Genomic DNA, 22,012 nt, shown 5'->3' with positions numbered 1-22,012 from the left:
TCACACTCCCGAGTATAGCGAGTAAGTGATTAAGTTTTGTTTTAATTAAAAACAAAAACCATACCACTAGTTATAGTCCACTAAAATTTTACGATCCCCTAACAACACTACAAAACTGCTGCTACAATTGTCTTCTAGTGTAAAGGCAATCAGGTAATTCAGGACTAAAAAGGGATTCTGAATATTACCTAAAGGCTAGGAGTAAGAATAAATATTCCAAGGAACAGAACTACCCACAAATTATCTATTAGGTAGCAAACAGTATCCAAACAGAAAGTGGAATAAATTCTGATTTAGATAAAGCAAATTATATTTAATTCATGTAAGAAATAGAATAATACTGGAAAGTATCCATCATAAAATAAAATCTTGGAAATCTACAAGTTACTAAGAAAAATAACTCCACTGAAGTTCAAATCAAATTCTATTACTATTAAAAAAAAAAAAAAACAGGGAGTGAGTGGCTCAGGAATCAGGAGCAAATGACTGCTCTTGCAGAGAACCGGGGTTCAGTTCCTACCCCATATGGTGACTCACAATCACCTGTAACTCCGTTCCAGAGGACACAACACTATTTTCTGACCTCCCCAGGTGCCAGGCACACAAGTGATACAGCTCTCACACTCATAAATAAACCTTTTAAAAATGTTTGATATTTTTGAGAGCACAAGTAAGTGTGTGGTGGTAGGTAAAAATAATCTATCTACTTGGGAGGGTGAGGCTAGAGACCCTCTTCAGTCCAAAAGTTTCTGTCCAAAGCACATACCAAGACTCCATCTCGAGAGAGAGAGAAAAAAATGGAACAATCATTTCATTGGAAATTAATCTTAGAATTAGAGCATACCTGGATCAAGGTGAAATGTGTATCTCTCTTTTCAAAAATATTTATTATTCTACAGGTGTTTTGCATGCATTACAGTATTTGGGCCCCACTTACATGTCTTATGCCTGTGAAGCCAGAAGAGGGCATGAGAACCTCTGGAACTAGAATTGTAGACAAATGTAGGCATGTGGGTGTTGGAAGTCAAACCCAGTCTTCTACAACAACAGCTCATGCTGTTAACTGCTAGGCTAAAGTGTGTATCTCTTAATATAAAATACACTTCTGCTAGATATAATTCCTTCTCCTACTCCCATATTAAGTTTTGTTACAAGATTCGTCTGTACGTACTGTAACAATGACAATGCACAGAACCCATTCCCCAAACCACTTATTGACAAACTGTGATATAGTATGGCTCACTGTTGACATTGGATGCCTCTGTTTTCCCCTCATCTTCAGTCATCATATCTGGCATTGTAAGCAATTCTGTATCAAGAGGATCTGAAGAAACTTTGCTTTTTACATCTTCAACCGTGGCAGGAATCTTCTCACAGCTGTCCAATGGAGCAGGCAGAAACACAGGAATGGGCACCTAATTAACCAAAGCATTTAATGTTAGGTATATTAAAGAATAAAAGAAATTTCCACAAATTAAATGCATAATATATTACTATATAAATACACTAAAGAAGAAAATCTTTGGGAAGAATACATATCAAAACTAAGATGTGTACTATGGCAAGGAAATCCCAAAATATATACTTTAAAAAATAAAAATTAAGAAAAAAAAAGCTAAGTTCAAATACACTATTCTGCATATTACAGGTGATTTGTAATGAAGTGAACATTTTAAGAACCTCTAGTTGGGCTGGACAGATGGCTGAGACGTTGAGAGCACTGGCTACTCTTTCAAAGGTCCTGAGTTCAATTCCCAGCAACTACATGGTGGCTCACAACCATCTATAATGAGATCTGGTTCCCTCTTCTGGCCTATAGACATACATGCAAGCAGAACACTATACATAATAATAAATAAATCAAAAAACCTAAAAACTCTAATCTATGTTTCATTTCTAAACCTTATGGTTTCACAAAACATTTCTTTTGAAGATGAATTCAAATGTATAATCAACAATGTCACAGTACATACACTCATCTGCTCAACTTAACTCTTTGAGATGACCATATAAACAAATATCATCATGATAACAGGAAATTGACAAAAATCTAACTGTGGAAGAACAAAAAAGATGGCTTCTGTTGGGTGTAATGTCAACTGCTCTTCATATGCTCGTGTGTTTGATCATTTGGTCTCCAGCTGCTGGTGCTGCTTTGAAAGGTTGAGGAATCATTAGAAAGAAGAAAACCTCTTTGGAGGAAATGACACTTGAGTCAGGCTTTAAGGTTTTATAACCTAGCCCTACTTCCTGTCTTCATCCTGACTGGAGATGCAGGAAGACCAGCAGCTCTCTCATGCTCTTGCCTCCATGCCCTCCCTCCTAAATCATGAACCAAAATGAAGCTCCTTCTTGCATTATAAGTCCCTTTTGTCACAGTAACTGTAACAGGTACAGCAGTACCAGCAGCTAGGGACCATCCCAAACTGCCTGCAAAAACAAGAATGAGAGGGTGAATCTCACGCACAGGAACAGGAACTGTGGTAGGGACAGGAACGCTCTGGCTGTACATGTGCATAGGCACGGGCACATAGACAGGTACAGGAATAGGCACTGGGACATACTCTGTCTTCCAATTCTCATCTGCAAAACAAGATATAGGCAAAAAAGAACATGTGTTTTGCTTTGTTTGAGACATAATATCACACTGTTCTACGCACAAGATGACCTTGAACTCCTGGTGCTCCTCCTGCCTCAGCCTCTCGCATCCTCAGAATACAGGTATGAGCCACAATAATGGCTCTTTGTTTTTATAAACTTGCTTGCAGACCAAGCTGGCCTTACACTCATAGGTATCCTCTTGTCTCTGTCTCCCCAAAGGGCAATTAAAAGCATAGAAACACCAAGCATGACTTTTCATTTTTCACAATGGCTTTTTGTTTCTTTGGTTATTTGGTTTCATAATGAACTTAACTGGACAACAAAGGAAAATAACTTTGTACTCATTTTAAAAGAAATTGCTACAGGGTGGTGATGGCACATCCCATAAATTCCAGCAGAAGCAGGCTGATTTCTGTTAGTTCAAGGTCAGCCTGGTCTACAGAGCAAGTTACAGGACAGCCAGGGATACAGAGAGAAACCTTGTCTCAAAAAATTTTGAAAAAGAGAAATTTCTAATTTCTGTAAGATTTAATAAACTTTAAACAGTAAAACTTTCTGTTGTTTTCTGCAACAACTGTTCTAACTTAAAACAAACACAGCTTACACCTTTTTAAAAAATGAAAATACACACACACATACACACACACAGACACACACACACATCCTTAAAAAATATCCAGCAGACTGTTCTGGCAATTCCCCTCAGTTTATTTACTTCAACAATTAAAATGTAGCAAACATTGAGCTGCACAGTAGCCCACTCCTGTAATCCCAGCAATCAGGAAGACTGTATTTAAGGCAAACCTGTACACAGCAAGATAGAATCCTCCCCAAAACTCAAAAGAAAACTAAGAATTAATACTACAGATGTGAAATCAGTACAAAATTATTTAATATCTTTCTGACCAGAAGGAAACAGAACTATCATTGTTATAGACCACAAAATCATTTTCTCAACAGGAACTAAGCAATTGTAGGTCCCAATCCAAGAAAAGTTTTATAAAATTGTGTGATTTTTAGCAAGCTATACTCTGGGTCTTTAATCAGCTACTAACAGATCACAAGTAATTTAAACAATATGCTTTATTCCCAAGGTGATATTAAAAACAGAAAAAAGAAAAAAAATCACAGAAGAAAATCAAAGGACACAATGTCTTAACAATCTATTTTGTAGTCTTCACCCTAGAAAATCACACATTTTAGTTCAGTAAAGTCTAAGCAGATGGAGATATAAATCAAAAGTTCCTAAGTTACCTGTCTGACAAGATTTGGTCTGCATGTGAGGCTTACAGTAAGTTGCTTTTGTCATTGTTAAAGGTTTGCAAAGAACTGCTTTGTTCTTCATCTCTTTGTTTGGTGTAGGAGAAGGGGGTGGTGCTGAGCCCTACAGAGAAGCAAAGAGACACATTTTATTTCTTTAATTTTTATCCTGATACCAATAATCTGTTTTCTTTCCACTTTTCCTCTCTCTTTTCTTTCTTGAGAAAGGGTCTTACTATGTAGCTCTAGCTGGCCTGGAAACCAATATGCAGCTAAGCTGGCCTAAAACTACCTGTTTTTGCCCCCAGAGTGTTAGAATTAAAGGCATTATCTGTTTTTCAAGTCCTAAAGGGACTTACTTTCACAAAAAAGTGGAAAAGTATAACCAAAAGCTATTACTACTAGTTCATCAGTCTTAATCTCGAAAGGTCAATGTGAATTTACTCTAAACACTACCCAGCAGCAGAATTCATTCATTTCTATAAATAGGATTTTTTTTTAATTTTTTTTTTTTTTGGTTTTTCGAATCAGGGTTTCTCTGTAGCTTTGGAGCCTGTCCTGGAACTTAGACCAGGCTGGCCTCAAACTCACAGAGATCCGATAAGCATGTTTTAAGGAAAAAAATATGAAAACAATTATCTCTTAATTATCAATTATTAAGCCAGCCAGATCCTGACTCCAAACAAAACAACAGCTCAGCTTGACTTTTGACTATGGATACAGAGCTAAAATATTACAATGCAAAGAAAACAGCTTTGTAAGACACAGGTCTTAACAGCCATAATGGCATCCTAGTCCAAGGACATGAAGAGTTATATCTCTTGGTTATTCTCTGCTTTTGTATTAAAACTACCCAGTAAACTTTCTAAATCACAATTTCTGAGTTGGAGTCTAGATATCACAGTTCTGAAAATCTGATACGTGATCTTTGCTGAAGCTAAAAATTAGTAACTACAAATCATCATCATCATCATCATCTTGACCACAATTAGGGCTAGTACAGGCTTTTTAGGATGGAAACAAATGACTCCTTCAAGCACAGAGCTTCATTTGAACAAGGATGCTATAAATTCCAGAAAAGTCAACATACTGAAGGCAATCAATGTCCCACTGTTCAAGGTATGGCAAAACACTACCTAAGCTCTCAAGTAATCATTACATGTAAATGGCCACTATCAACCTATAAAATTCTTAAAATGATAATTAAGGATTGCTGCATAGTACCAAAAGACAGAAAAAGACTAAACAAAAAAGGATTGGAGTATATTATGTACATATTTTTCAGGTTTAAAAGACTCTACTACGAGATCTTTAAATCACTGCTTTTAGCTTCACTTTCCTTATGCTCGCAGACATCCCTATCAGGATGGACCCTAATGTGCTGCTCTGTACTTCTCATGTACTTTTTCCTACTGATCCTCCTGACAATGTCCTACTGACTATTTACCACTGACCCATCCATACTTTCCAAGACGACAGGCAGAGGGAAAGAGAGAGCAAGCAATCATCTCAAAGCTACGGCTATGTCAACTCAAATCCCCATTTGGATAGAGGCCATCAACAATTCACTTTTATGTTCCTTTTATGTTTCTGATACTAGTAAGCTGAATTTTTCCACTATTTCAACAAAGTAAAAACCTTTCATGATGATATTAGTACAGCCTAACTATTTTTCACTCATACTGTAAACCACATCACAGCACTGAACTGAAAAAATACTTACTGTTATTTTGGTTCGGGACGTCTGACAGCCCTGATCTAAAAAACAAACATTTAAAATAAGACAAATAACACTTTCTTGACATTTTTTAAATCTCTATGTATCATTAAATCTTACCGATTTCCAAATTTAAACAAAGAGTACAAAAAAATGGAGATGAGCATAGCTGATTTTCCTCTTTGCTCTCTCCAAATACAAAATATTCTAAGAAATACTGCTAAGTAAAATAAAAGGCCACAATTTCTAAAAGTTGTTGCTCCTTCCAGGCCACAAATAGTACATAATCTGCTAAGAAAGCTTCTTATCTGGATAGATTATTTTTAAAATGTTTTTAATAGTTTAATTTCTCTAATTTAGTTCAATGATGTCCAATATTTTCCGCATACAGGTTTTTAAAAGGGAATAAGATAAGCAATGGACCTAGAGAAAGTATGGGGTTCATTTCAATTGTTATTTTCCATCCATATATAAACTACGAGAGACCTGACCTTTTCCAATGGGAGACTTACTAGAGTTATATAAAACCTACGGTCTTTCTCTACCATTGATCCATGCCCCAGTCTTAATAACTATCTTCAAATCAACTGCTTATTTATCAATGCTTGGAATTCAAAACTAGAAAAATAAAGAATATAAAGTCTTTAAGTGGGGGGCTGGAGAGATGGCTCAGCGGTTAAGAGCATTGTCTGCTCTTCCAAAGGTCCTGAGTTCAATTCCCAGCAACCACTTGGTGGCTCACAACCATCTGTAATGAGGTCTGGTGCCCTCTTCTGGCCTACAGGCATACATGCAGACAGAATGTTGTATACATAATAAATAAATATTTATTTTAAAAAAAGTCTTTAAGTGGCCACAATACATACCATAATGTAGGTTTTCGGGTCCTTTTTGGGTAGTCATATTGGGCTCATTTTGCTGACAGTAGAAACGTAGTAAGCAGTGTTGATCACAGAAATGTTTCATCTCCCCACGCCACTGCACTCGCTCCTTAAGGGTGCCTTGGGATTTACAGCAGTCACATCTCGCAGCCTTAATAAGAAGGGAAAGTGCTCAGACATTGTAAATGTTAACATACACATTAGCTGACAAAAGTGATGAGAAAGTACTGAAATGGTATCAAAGCAAAAATTAAAATTGTAGGTCACATACGAAGACTAAATCCAATCCTATATTACCAAAATCAAAACAAAAAACAAACAAACAAAAAAAACCCAATAATGGCTAGAGAGATGGCTCAGCAATTCCTGTATTTGCTGTGCAATCATTAGGACTGGAGTTCTGATTCTAGCATCCGTAAAACTGAGGATCCTATTAATACCCACAAATGTACCTCTAAGGGATCTCACGCTCTCTTACGGTATCCATGTGCAGGCATGTGCACCTATACACACACACATGAATCATTTTTTAAAAATTAAATGAGCATGATCAGACAAAAACTGATAGAATTTACTTGAAAATAATTTTGAAACTGAGCATGGTGGTAGGCACAAAAATTATCCTAACAGTCAGCAGGCTAAGCCAAGAAGTTGGCAAGTTTGAGGCCACCATGGGCTATACAACAAGTCTAGGTTGCATAACAAGATCCTGACTCAAATAAAAATAAACAAAACAAAAACTTAAACCAAACAATAGTGGCATAAGCCATTTTTTGAGAATCATAATCCTAACAAGTAGAAGTCTCTAGAAATTATATTATCTTGGTTGGACAGTTCCTACAATAAGCAGATTTCCATGCTTAAGTATAGAAGACCAGACTATTTTCTTTTAATTCAAAGAAAAGAAAATTAGTTAATTGAATACACTTCAAGGTAACACTGGGCAATAAACAGGAACAACACCTGTAGGAAGACCAGAATAATTCTGAAGCAAGCTCTTATACTATGGAAAACTCAATTATTTGTTTTCTGTGAATTTACTATAAAACTTTAAAAAAAAAGTTTAATTTTCTGAGAAGAACTTTGAAAATGTGTTTTAAAAGAGCCAATATTTACTTGAAAAAAAAATTAAATAATTTATCAAGATATCCAATCAGAAGCCAGGTGGTGGTGGCACATGCCTTTAATCACAGCACTCTGAATACATATGTCCAGCCTAGTCTACAAAATAATGGAAACAGTTCCTATGTACAACTCTTATCAACAAAAGACTACTTGAAATCAAAGAAATGTTTCAGATTCTTTGTCCTTTTTTATAATCAAATCATAAGAAAGGAAATAAGTTTACAACCACTTACAATGAGTCAGAGCACTAATGAAAACCAATTGAAACTGCAGCCTGACTACCCCCTCACTGAGAACCTGAGATTAAAAGCCTAACACTGACCTACTATCTACAGTTCTTACAACAGCCCTGCAAAATGGACAGGGGAAAAGATCTGACTAACATCAAATATTAAAAAGAAAGTTACAGAATTCCAGCAGAAAGCCAAGTCAAAATCTGTATTTTATCATGACCTCAGGATAGACTGGCAAACAGAAAATAAATTAAGTAGAAAATAAAAGCCCTAATAAAAGTAAAACACACAAAATGGTTGTCAATTTAATATCTAAGTCAAAACTCAGTTTGTGTAAAATTTAACAAATTTCCATAGCATACGTACTATACTGGCTTTCTGAAAAGGCGGTATCAGGATGTTCAATCTTGCCTCAAACCCCATCAGTTATCTTGCTTCCACATCCCAAGTGCTAGAATTATAGTTTTTATCACATCTAACTAAAAATATCTTATCCCAAAATCTGAATAAGTCCTTCATTCTAAAATCTTATATACTTTGTTTTCCTACATCTAGCTCCTTTCTTTAAAAATATTAAAAACACTCTGTCCAAAAAAACCAGGGCAGGATTAATATCAATTATACATAAAAAAACAAATTTTCTACTTTTTTTCAAACTAGAAGGGTGGGAACTCAAAACCAGCAATTCTAAGCTTAAGGCCATAAACAGAACTGTGAAGGCTGTCAACTTCTATTTATTTGATTTTATGTATCTAACTAAGTATTTTAGTAGCAAGTAAGTCTGTGAACTATGTGTATGCCTAGTGCCCATGGAAGTCAGAAGAGTCAAAGCCCTAGAACTGGAGTTACTGGTCGTTATAAGCCTCAACATGGGTGCTAGGAAAGGAACCTGGATCCTCTGCAACAAAAGTAATGCTCTTAACCACTGAGCCATCTTCCTAACAGGGTCTTCTTATATAAGCTCAGGCTGGCATCCAACTGGCCATCCAGATGGTCAAGTTAAATTACAGGTGTGTAACACTTACATTCAGATAAACCAATTTTACTAATTTTTTTGGTTATATATCAGCACATTTTTTAATATTAACTTAAGAGACAGTTATAGTAAGTCTCTAAATACAGAAGCAACTACTGCAAAGATCAGAAAATGTAGAATTTTTGAAATGTCCTAAGTAAAAAGCATATGGAATAGTTGAATGAGAATGCCACACGTTTCCACATCTGAAGACTTGATCCCCAGTTGGTAGCAGAGTCTTAGGTAGCCTTGCTTTAAAGAAGTCAGTCAGTGTGCAGACTTTGAAGAGGTAAAATCCACCTGCCACTTCTAGTTTGCTCTCTGCTTTGTGCTTACAACCCACACTGAGTTCTCAGCACTCTCTCTCCAGCCACCACAACAACCTGAACTCTGACATTATGGATTCTAACCCTCTGGAACCACGAGCCAAAATAAACTTTTGTATAGGTCACCTTGGCCATGATGTTTTATCACAATAACAGAAATGTAATTAATACAGCATACCAGAAGAAAATTTGAAAGCATAATGTTAAATGCTTCAATGAAATTTATTTTGTGGTACTTGGCATCAAACTCCCACCTACTAAGTAAGCACTGATCTATACAGCTAATCTCATTATTAAATTTAAATACTAAAAATATTTTATAAAATTATTTCAATTCTAGATAGTCTCTCAATGTTATTGTGAATATTACAGAAAGGTTTGTGCGTTTTACATAAGAATTACTGTACTGGTGCAAAAGACACAGCAATTTGGAACTGTGAATTTAAACACTACTCTGTGTGTGTGTGTGTGTGTGTGTGTGTGTGTGTGTGTGTGTGTGTGTGTGTGTGTGTATGTGTGTGTGTGTGTGTGTGTGTGTGTGTGTGTGTGTGTAACTAGGAACAAACACATCTTTATCCATAAAAACAGGAACCATTACAATTACCATCAGAGGGGAGAGTGAGAAATGAGAAACGTTTGTTAATTCCAGAGAAGTCTATGCTTTCGGATTTGGTAAACTCTTAGAAAACATTCTCTGTATTCTGCAGGTTACAGAAGCAATTTCCCTTCAAAAAGTTGTCAAAGTGCTTGAAAAAGTAGTACCTCATTGGCAAGAGATAGGGACAGTAATCTACCTCATCTTCGGGAGCATTAGTTGTGCAACATGTGGCGGGTGCTGTTGAAGAAAAGAATTTGTCTTTCTGATGGCCAATGTCAGATACAGATGTTGGCAGTTTCCAGTGCATCTCATGGGTTTTCTGAGCAATTTCTCTATGGTTCAGAACACTGCAATGTATCAGGCAAAGCAGCAGACAACCCAACAGTGACTATTTATAGGTGAATGTTTGGTCTTGAAGTGCTTTAGCACAGCACTGAGCAGCCAACTGCCAATCGTACACAATTCAATTTTTTTCTTAAAAATTTTAACTTATATATTTGTGCATGTATGTCTCTGTGTATATATGTCACATGTATGTAGCTACCCAGAGGCTTGAAGAGGGTGTCAGATTTCCTACAGACATTTATGAGCCACCTTATTTGGGTCCTAGGAAATGAACTCAGGTCCTCTGGAAGAGCAGAAGTGCTATTAACTATGAAGCCATCTCTCCAGCCATTATTTTTGTCAAATGTCACAATCTGACGAAGAAATTGTTGCTGAGCAGTGGTGGCACTCAAGAGGCACAGGCAGGGAAATTTCCATGAGTGAAGCCAGGACAGCCAGAGCTACATAGAGATATCCAGTCTCAATAAAATACAAGATAATTTCCGCCTATGAGACAGATACCTTTCCCACTACCACCTTTCCAGCTTGCCTCAAATACCTAGTGATCCCTTACTACTCACTCCTAATAAAGCTGTAAGAAGTTCAGCTTCACTGACTGCTTTCCAACAGTCACTGTTAACTTCTCATGGCTGATTACTACCCTCCGTATCTTCAACGCTCAGGTCTGCTTTGCAAAATCTCTTCAACCAACACAATGTACTCTATAATTTGTTAGCAGCTCTTGGGCCAAATACACTGCTGATGTTTTTTCAAGTTACTTCTGTGCTTTATGACTCACTCTGAACTCAAATCTGCTTTTTGTCTAACATACTTTCCATAGTATAAAATAAGTAAGAAAGAGGTCACTAGCAAAACAAAAAGTGAGAAATGAGCACTAAAATGAGATATAGAACCACATTTATTATATAAGAACATATTTCACTATAAAACGACAAACTTCAACAGCGCAAAACCTGACATTACTTTTACACCAACATAACATTACACAGAGATCTTACACATTCTGAAATGTACTGCTTCACTGAATTGTCCTAACTGAGCAGTATGTAAATGAGCACTATCAGCATGTACAATTAACTAGTATGTATGAGGTCCCCAGCACTAACAAAATTAAAGTAATAAAATGGAAAATAAGATAACAATGTGGTCTTTTACTAAACAGCACATCTTCACTTGCCATCAAAGAAAAAGAAACTCTAATAAGATTTCTCTATTTTCATTATAGGTAATAGAGAATATTCAAAAAGAGGTAGGAAAGGAATAAAAATAATAAACACAGAGAGAACAGCTAACTCAAAAATGCATTTAGTTTATTCTATAAGCAAAAACAAAAATCTCCAAAGTTAAAAAATATTTTAGGTTCACAATTAGGTAGAAACTTTAACAGTAAAATAATTACAAAGAAATTATTATCACATCATAATAACTACTGTCTCAAGAAGTGAATGATAAAAAGGAATAAATGGCACTTTTAAATATGTAGTAAATATGTAAAAACCTTTACTGTTTTTGTGATTATTAAAAACAAAATTTCAAAACTAAAACTTCTTATCCCTAGCACCATCCAAAAAAAAAAAAAAACCCACCAAAACCAAAATCTGAGGATGGAATACATTGTTGGAGCACTGATGTAAAAGGCTATGAGTTTGATCTCTAGAAGGGAAAACAAACAACTTAATAAAACCTAACCTGAAGGTAACAGAGTATTTGTGTGTGTTTACAAAAATTAAGCATTAATAATATCAAAGTAGTAAGCGAGGGAAGTTTTCTTAAATACACTACACAATAGAATGAAACACTATTTTAAACTATGAAAGTATGAGCAGAGTGTTAAAATGTGTGTTTATAACTTTGGACTTTGAAATTTAAATCACCCAAAAGCAATTCATTCATAATCAATCAAGTTTCTGAAAAACACCAAAACCATTTTATGAAGCTACACCACTGAAAATACATGAAATCTCAATTATTTTACCTCTAGCCAGGAAAGTATTCTTTAGCTAGTATGATGATTTTCAGATATATCATTAATACTAATCATCTTCATAAAGTGAATGAACTACATCAGGTTCATCAAACTTCATCTGTCTCACAATTCAGGAGTCATGTTATCTATCTTCACATGCTTTAAAACTGTATCCATAATGGAGCTTTTACCACTGAGGTACTTTTCCATGTTATCAACATAGAAATTAATACTTTTTTTGTATAACATCTAACTTTCTCTTGGATAACATCTGATGATACAAATTCCAAATAATCTTTAATTTCTTATCTAAAAAAGAAGTAGCCAGGAAAGGTGGTACACACCTTTAATCCCAGCAGTTAGAAAACAAAGAACTGTGATATCAAGGTCAGCCACTGCTACACAGTGAAACCCTGTCTCAAAAAAAGTAGTTAATGCAATGGGCCAAAGGTCATTACTAACTTTTAAAGTCTTTTATAAGACACACACCAAGAGTTGTTCCACAAAGAAGCATTTACACGTGAACCTACATACACGTAAAAGCAAAGACTTACAAAACACTAGCCAAATATTTTAAGCCGCTACTGCTTTGCTAAATATTGACAACAGACTCATTAAATAAAAATTGGAGAAATATCTATTTTATGAAGCTATAACACTGAAAATACACGAATAGCCTAATGGTTGGTAGCACCTAAATTCTTAAGAAAAATAATAATAACTCTATTTCACTTTATAAAAAACAAGTAGAAAAGACAAAAACCACCTTAATGAACATCAGAAACAGGGCTAGGCATAAAGTATGCAAATTTAAGTAACAAAGAATAATAGCTACCAAGAATTTTAAAAGACTACCCAAAGTAGTCACTGTAATCAGAATAGTTGTTACTTGCCTTGTAGTACCACTCCTGAAACTTTTTACAGCAGTCATCACTGCAGAAGTCTCTGAGAACCCCATCAAGCTCTTTAGTGGCTCCCTTCTTACACAGCTGAGAACAATAGTTGCACGTAACACATCTTAATCCTAATCGTCTTGCAAAATCTTGTTTGTATAATAGCTTGCAGCCTGAAAAATGTTACATTTTTTTAAGAACACATAAAACAACAAATTTTATACTGAGACAGATCTTTTAAGGCTAGTTACTTATTAGTTTCAGGAAATGCCCAATATACTCACATATAAAGTCCTCTTTCCCTCCTGCTTAAAAACCTACATGTTATATGTGTATGTTCAGGTGCATATGGAGGCCAGAGCTTGATGCCTGATGTCTTCCTCAATTGCTCACCATCTTTTTCCCCCCAGACAGAGTCTCACTGACCCCAAAGCTAGATTGGCTAGCCAGAAAGTCCCCAAAGGGATCCTCCTGTCTCTGCTCTGCAGTGCTGGCAGTACAGACGTCAAAGCCTGACTTTCACAAGGATAATAGGGATCAGACTCAGCTTCATGCTGGGACAGCAAGCACTTTACTAACAGGAGCTTTTCCCCAGGCCCTATGAAATGCTAACACCAACCTCTAAAAATGTGAATAGAACACGAATTATTATATTAGAAAACATACCTATAACATGGGTTCAAACAATACTTTAAGACATTAAAATCTGTTAACACTGCAGAACTATTCTCTTTGTTCTATTTAAATAAAATCACAAGGATACAGCAAGTATGTTAGAAAAATGAACACAGAATGCTGAGAAGTTCCAACTAAATTTATAGGCATTCTCTTTTTTTTTCCAAGACAGGGTTTCACTATGTAGCCTTAGCTGTCCTGGAATACACTTTGTAGACGAGGCTGGCCTCAAACTCAGAGATTCACCTGCCTCTGTCTCCCAAGTGCTGGGAGTAAAGGTGTGCACCACCACCGCACGGTTTATAGACATTCCTTAGAAAGCATTATACTGAAGTTTTCTAGATTCTTCCTATCAGCCTATTTTCATAGAAGAATTTTTCAAGGAGACGTAATTGATTTACTGACTTGTCTAGAGAAAATACTATCTACTTCTTTAATGAATACCTCTCTGTATCTACAGCATAGTTGTGCAAAGTATTTTCACATATCTAATTTACTATCTATACTACCACCGAAGTTGAATAGGCCTCTATAGTATTACTCATGCTATTTCATGAAAGAATAATCATCTATTAATATCTGTGGAAACCCTATCTACCCGTTAATAAGAAACTCAAATCATATCATATACAATGTTCTCAGTGACCTAATGTTTTAAATGTTTTGTCCTAAGAATCTTCTGCTTTTGGAAGTTGGGACTCATCATTATCCTGAACTATAGCTCAGGATGGCTTTGAACTTTCAATCCTCCTTTCTTGTCAAACTTCTATGTTGTTAAGACTGTAGGCAACTGCTACCATACCTAACTATACAGTTTTAAAAAAACGCAAAGTTCTGCAGATCACTATGTACCACCCTAGAATTTATTATTGCAAATCATGTTTTATTTTTAAAATTACATTATTTATTTGTTTGTTTATTTGTAATGTGTTTTGTGGAATCATCATGAAACAGCATACACATGACACTCAGGACAACCAGAAAGTGTCATTTCTTTCTATCATGTGGATACTAAAAATCAAACTGAGAACCCAGGCCTAACGTCTCAGTAGAAACACTGAGCCATTACCAGCCCTTGAACTATTATATACCTTTTTCAGATTTTTTGTTGTTGTTTTTGTTGGGTGCTTTTTTGGTTTTGGTTTTTTGGAAAGACCTCTATGCAGACTTGGCTGACTGAGAACTCAATATGTAGATCAGGCTGTCCTGGAACTCACAGGTATCCAACTGCCTTTGCCTCCTTAGTGTTGGGATTAAAGGAATGCCACCACACCTGGCCTTTATAAGCTAGATTTGACTGATAGTAACACTAGGTATTTTGTTATTTATAAGTTCTAGCAGAAAACTAGGGTAACAGAGGGTTGAAAAAAGTGCCACTTAAGAGTAAAACATAAAAATTTACATACCTAACACTTTATTACCCATCTTAAGTCCTTAAGTCCTTCCCCTATGAAAATTATATTTCTAAGTATCAATTAACTATTTGATACACTCTCTATTTCATAAAATCCAGGTTAGATTTACAAAAAATCTAATTGCTACAAGATCACTGACACATACATTAATAATCAATTATAATATTTAGACTTAGGAATGAATTAGATTGTTCTTGCACAAAAATGCAAGTGGTAGCTTAAATCAGCTCAGTATCATCATCGAATTAGTCATTTTCACTATAACTTTGCTCTTAATAATACATCATGGTTACAGGTGAGATGTACCAATCATAACTAAGTAAAACTGCCTTGCTTTGTTAACTAATTCCTTTGTTTGTTTGTTTGTTTTTCAAGACAAAGTTTCTCTTTTTAGCCCTGGTTGTCCCAGAACTCACTCTATAACCAGGCTGGCCTTGAACTCACAAAGATGAACCTGCCTCTGCTGGGATTAAAGGCGTGTGTCACCACTGCCCAGCAAGCAGTTCCTTTTAATATACGTGTTCTACTGCATGTGAAAAATGTATAGGGAGATGCCAACTGAACTGAACATCTGATTCTTCTGTCACTGACTGCTAGCATTTAGGGTTACTGAACTTTCTTCTTACTCCAAATTTGCTATTAGGAGTCCACAAAAAAAGTATAAGCAAGGAACAAATAGTCTTCAATGGAAAATAAAGATAAGCCCCAGCAAAAAATAAAAGAAAGTGAAAGTCAACTTAGAGCAAAACTGTGCCAACTGGGAATACTAGTAACAACAAGCACCTAAAGCCCATAGCTACAATCCTCTTTCTATCTCCAGAGAAGTGAGTTAACAACTAAAGTTCATGTTTATAACCTGATTTCTGGTATGAAACCAGAAACTTTAAGTAAGGAGAAAAGATGTTTGTAAACATATTGTAACAGAACCTAATGTGCCCCAGACACCATATACCCTAACTGTACCCACTATTCTTGTCATTGCACGTAATTCCTCGCAGATCTTCATCAATGACCCTTATCTAAAATGCTTTTGATCAGAAGAATTTAAGATTGGGAGGACAGGGGCTGTGGGGTGTTTGTTTATTCTCATCAGATGTACTTTAGCTTTCTTAACCTAGAAATCCAAAACCTGAAACTTCTAGAGAATCATGGGCTTCAGATTCTGAGGTCAGTGAATATCAATCTATATACTAAAGATATCTATAGCTAGGTAGCAAGCTGGTAGAAGACATGAAACTAACACAAAATATTCTTTGCTCTTGAAAATCAGTTTTCAGGCCACAATGTGCAAGTTTTTAGAGATAACATGGTATCACAATGCTTTCTTTCATTTTATCCCCAAATTTCAAGAAGCCCAGAAGTCTAAAAAGACACATGTAAAACAACAATTCAGCAGAAAATTAACCTAAGTTTTGTTCAGTCTTATTAAATTGTGTGCCTATTCTGGACATCTGTAATTACATATCTCTAAATATTTTGGCAAAAGGCATTATATAGAGTAAAAGTTAAAATAACGAACACTGTATACACACTTGCCTTCACTACAGAATGGTCTCTTAACGCCGGAGAAATTTACTGTTTCGTGAAGCGTCTTCTCCTCTTGGCAGTATTCGCAATATGTAACTATGCAATGCAACTTCTTATAATCATCTGAGCAAGTTTTGCTGCAGAACTGATGCACTTTGTTCTAAATGCACAATGGGAACTTTGGTAAGTAGAGAACCAACCATCTCAACCAATCTTAAGAAATAAACAAAACACTCTTACAGTAAAACTATTTACTGTTATGATCTTTGGAGACACATTTCCTATAGGCCACAGAAACCTAAGCTAACCAGTTTTCTAAATATAAACATAACTCCACTAAATTCAGCATCATTAACTACTCTAAAAGTACTCTATGAGCAGGTAACAATTGCTAACATAAAGTATAAGTCTGGAAAAACTGAATTAGAGAAACAAAAAGGAAATAATGAAAAATACAATGGAAGCTACAGAAATACAAGATACAACATTTTTAGTCAATGCAAGATACTCTTTGATGAGTAGATTCCAACACATTCCTGACATACTTTAATAAAAACATCATTTATGTCCAAAATTTCAATTTAGTGCTATTCTACAGGATTAATGAAAAACTTGACACTAAGTTTCCTTAAGTGAAAAAATGGTTAGTTATTATTTTTTCCTGGATTCAAAACAACAATTGTCAGGTTTACTTTTTAAACAATGAGCTAGGATTTAATAACTAAAGTTCAAAAAATTTAACTTTTCTCCCAAATTATGGCACATATAAATTAAGTCTAAATCATCAACTTAATATATATCAAAGATATCTGAAGACTAAAATAAGGAGATAAAACGATGCAGGAAACAACTCAAGTAGTTAAAGCAGTCATCAATGGAAAACTGCCCTGTTATGAATACAAAAGTCAAAAGGAGAAAAAATGGCTGGGGGAATACAGGCACAAAAACAATCACGCAGAGACATACAGACAGAGACCACATGCACATGAAAAAGAACACAAAGAAATCAAAACTGCTAATCACGGTCTGGAAAAGACCCTACATTCACAGTCTCTGAGGGAGATGCTCAATCAATAGGACAGTATCTCTTAATGGCAACTAACACTAAAGTTCTCTGTAAACAGAAGCAATACCGTATCACTACAAAATTTGAGTAGCAATGATTTTCATCTGAAATTACCAAATTTCAATTTATTATAAGACATTTATTTCCTATATGATACTATTTGTATGCTTGTGGATGGATTTCTTCCCTCACTCCCTGGTTATTCCTTTATTTTCTCATGTTGGTCATTCAGTATTATTTCTGCTACTAGTTAGGTAGTTATTAGTCTAAAACTCATGACAAGACTCCATCAAGACTCTCAAAAGAATGACTAAATTTAACTACATTAGAAACAGCACCAAACAAAATAATAAACTACAGAATTTTACAGGTACTAAAATAATAAACTTCCTCAGATTTCCAAAAAGTTTAGAAATCATGAAATCTAATTCTAGATATCACTTTTCACCTCAGTGTTACACTCTTATTTATTTGTTTGTTTACTGGTTTTTCAAGACAGGGTTTCTTTGTGTAACCTGACCTGGAACTCGCTCTGTAGACTACGCTGGACTGGAAAGAGATCCACCTGCCTCTGCCTCTTGAGTGCTGAGATTAAAGGCGTGCGTCGCCAAAACTTGGCTGAGTGTTACACTTTAAGTGATGTGTGAACAATCACAAAAGAAGCAGTCTGATTTTAATTCTACATCTTATGTAACTTTTAAGTATATACTTCATGTATACTTCTGACCATCCAATCTACCCAAAAACAGTTTAAAGAATGGTCAAAAGTAAACACTGTTCTACACAGCAGTAAGCAGCCTGGATTACCTATCTATCCATTACTGTCCTCAAACAAACTCACTGTTCAGAAGTGCCAACAGCAAAAGAAAGAATATGACAAAGTAAATTAATACACTAAAAAAGGTTAAGAGTGCTACAGAAAAAAAAAATAACAAGAGTCACAGGCCTCTACTTTCTTATTAAAATAGAAGGTGTTAAATGGCAGCTTAGTGTCTTACTTACAAATTCTAATTCTACAAATACAGAGCACAAAGGTATTTATAGTTCAGATAATGAAAATAATGAGGAGAAACAGGAAAATAAGTCGACAGATACTCTGGATGAATGAGGAGACATTTTATATTCTATTACAAGGGTATTACTTCTTGTGTATTTGACTTCAATAAATTGCTACGCATTACATCCATCCTGCTGACTTCACTTCCACACAAGTATACACAGCACTAATACAATACAATATATGAAACTACTAAGAAACGTTTGCAAACAGAAATGCTAGTTACTTTATTATGTTCTCATCTTAGCATCAGATAACACATAAGGAAACAAGACTTGCCTCCCATTCCAAGATTTCTGGTTTTGAACAAAAGGAATTTTTACAGTAGTTGCATTTCAACTGAATATCACTGGGTGCTACAAATTGGCCATTTGGAGACGACTGCACGCTTAGTGCCTAAAATAAAGAACAAAATACACTTAGTCTGACATGTATTTTTAACTTCTACTGTTAAGTACTATGAAAAGTCTACTGTATGCAGAAAGCAATAGTTTCTTTGCTAATTTCCTTAGTACATAAAATGCTAATTCTTAATTTTCCCTCAAAAATACACTATTAAAAAGCTCTGGGATGCAGCTCAGGGGCAGCATGACTTCTTAGCAAGTTCAAGGCCCTAGCTTCAATGCCCAGTACTGGAAAAAAACAAAAACACAAAAAAACCCTGTATTGTTAGTTTTACAAATCAAAATGTTTACCAAGAATTACCTAAAATAATTAAATAAAAAAAGAAGGAAAAACTGCAACTTATTTTTTTTTTCAGTTGAAAAAAAAATGATAATAGGTTAGCTCTCCAAGTTCTGAACTACAACATAAAAGCAAGGAAGGGGGATAACAAGGGAGGGTGAAAAAGGAGGGAAAAGACAGAGAGGAGATAAACCTGTACTGATCTTTCCAAAAATGAAATATTAAGCTATTAATAACTTGCCCCACTACATCACTCCCATAATCCTTACTCTAAGTCCTTATCAAGGAAAACATGCATGTATTACTTTTTAAAAAGGTAACAAAGCCAAGCGGTGGTGGTGTACGCCTTTAATCCCGACACTTGAGAGATAGAGGAAGGTGGGTCTCTGTGAACAAGACCAGCCTGGTCTACAGAATAAGTGCCAGGACAGTCAGGACTACACAGAGAAAACCTGCCTCAAATAACGAACTAAAAAAAAAAAAAGTAAAAGTTGATAACCATACAGGATTATCACAGAATAAGATAGGAAGAATATATAAACATACATAGACTTGAATCTTTTTCCTTGATTCTTTGTGCAAGGCAGTCTCTATGTAGTACTGGATGTCCCCGAACTAGCTATTTAGAGCTGTCTCTTGAGTGCTGGGATTAAAGGAGTAAGCAATCACCACGCCCACCTTTTTTTTCTCTGAATCTTAACCTAAGTACACTAATATTTATCATTCTTTTGGGTATGTTCTCCATACATATACAGGTTAAACATAACCTTGTGCATGCAACAAGTGGCTAATAAAATTATTCAAGAAAAAGTAGAGGGAGAAACAATCACTTTAAATACCATATTGTACAATACAAGTAAAGTTAGTTTAAAGAAAAAAAGAAAGGCCAGTCAGTGGTGGTGCAAGTCTTTAACTCCAGAACTTGGAAGGCCTATCCCTGTGAGTTCAAGGCCAGCATGGTCTACAGAGTGAGTTCCAGGACAGTCAGGACTGTTTCAAAGAGAAATTGTCCCAAGAAAAAAACAAGATGAAACAAAGAAAGAGGGAGGGAGGCAAAGAGAAAGAAAACATAAAAAGATATTTTACTATCAGATGACTGAAATGTTACATGCCTTTTTTACTATTTCACTGAACGTGCAAGAACCATATTGGTTAAGTTTAAGTTCCGAAACTCTGAGAAATAGCAAATATTGCTTATAAACTGCTTTGTGAAAAAATAAAAAATAAAAAAAATTAAAAAATAATAAAGAAATAAATCTTTAAAAAAATAAATAAATAAAATTAAAAAATACCTAACATCTAAAGGAATAAAGGTAGTTTTAGTATCTGAGACGCAGAAGGCCATCATCCCTATCTTTCTCTTCACAAATTAATTATCCCTTTAATTCTGGTGTAAAAAAAATTAAACTATTAGAAAGATTATGCACCACTGAAGCAACTTTATCCATCAATTGGCTTAATTTCAACTTAGAAAAGATTAGTGTTGAACAAGTTTATTATCTAATTTCAATGAGAGTGTAACTCACGAAAACAATATTCATTCACTTGACTGAATTTAAAAACCTCAATTTAAATGGTAGTTATTTGTAGCAACTACTGTAGCATACATATTTAAAAGACTATAGTTTCAGTTTTAAAAAGTTAACCTAGGTGCTGAAGAGATGGCTCAGCAGTTAAGAGCACTGACTGTTCTTCCAGAGGACTCAGATTCAATTCCCAGCACCCACATGGCAGCAGACAAGTGTCAATAATTACAAGATCTGACACTCTCACACAGACATAAAGGCAGGTAAAACACCAATGTACATAAAATAAGAGTAAATTTAAAAAATAAAAATAAATAAGTTAACCTAGAGCATAGTACCTGGAATAAAAAAGAACTGTTGGATGAATTAACTCATGAATCATGGCTTTCTTTATGCACTGATTTGAAATTCTCACATACAATAGGTAAACCTACGAGTGCTACCTACGAATACCTAAACTATTCCTTCAGAGTGGTCAACCAAACATTATCTTTTGATATTATCCACACTCTAAATGTAAAAAATTATCAAACAATCCAAGTTTTTTGAGAATTTTTTTTGTTTGTTTAGTTTTGGTTTGGTTTGCTTTTTTATTGTTGTTGGTTTTTTTTGGGGGGGGGGTTTGAGACAGGGTTTCTCTGTAGCTTTGGAGCCTGTCCTGGAACTAGCTCTTGTAGACCAGGCTGGCCTCACAGAGATCCACCCGCCTCTGCCTCCCAAGTGTTGGGATTAAAGGTGTGCGCCGCCACCACCACCAGGCTAAACAACCCATCATTTACAAAAATCAATAATGTCTCCCTGAATGGATCCCAGACTAAGTTAAGAGCTACTATAAGTCTAAATCCCCTTTTTACAGTGTTCATTTCTATTTTGGATAACAATATGCTTAATGTTTCAAGGCTAAAGACACTGCTACTATTTAACAAGAAAAGCACTATACATCCAACACTGAATTAAATCCTACTAAAATTCATTTTCCTTCAAGCTCTGAATCACATCAAATCTATACAGAAGTTCAGCAAGGCCTTCTGTGACTTGTGATATATATAGTCTCCGCCCAAAGAAGCAGAAAAGAAAAAAGCATATTATAATTGTTTTCTAT

The 22,012-nt window shown here is 35.2% G+C and overlaps 1 protein-coding gene across 5 annotated transcripts in view; it reads right to left on the bottom strand.

Moving 5' to 3' along the window:
• The window catches only part of Zmym2 (zinc finger MYM-type containing 2), a 71,261-nt gene that overhangs the window by 13,328 nt on the left and 35,921 nt on the right, over window positions 1-22,012 (bottom strand). For all 5 annotated transcript variants that reach the window (XM_075949455.1, XM_075949456.1, XM_075949453.1 and 2 more), the window contains 8 exons: window positions 18,980-19,096; window positions 16,587-16,737; window positions 12,961-13,133; window positions 6,445-6,610; window positions 5,585-5,619; window positions 3,856-3,985; window positions 2,468-2,583; window positions 1,244-1,415 (listed from right to left, as the gene is read on the bottom strand). In XM_075949455.1, coding sequence (XP_075805570.1) covers window positions 1,244-1,415; window positions 2,468-2,583; window positions 3,856-3,985; window positions 5,585-5,619; window positions 6,445-6,610; window positions 12,961-13,133; window positions 16,587-16,737; window positions 18,980-19,096 — 1,060 coding nt within the window. The remainder of the gene's footprint in view (window positions 1-1,243; window positions 1,416-2,467; window positions 2,584-3,855; window positions 3,986-5,584; window positions 5,620-6,444; window positions 6,611-12,960; window positions 13,134-16,586; window positions 16,738-18,979; window positions 19,097-22,012) is intronic.

Source organism: Microtus pennsylvanicus, chromosome 15 (assembly GCF_037038515.1).
Source record: "Microtus pennsylvanicus isolate mMicPen1 chromosome 15, mMicPen1.hap1, whole genome shotgun sequence".
NCBI classification, from domain to species: Eukaryota; Metazoa; Chordata; class Mammalia; order Rodentia; family Cricetidae; genus Microtus; species Microtus pennsylvanicus.
This window is presented reverse-complemented; position numbering and strand designations above follow the sequence as displayed.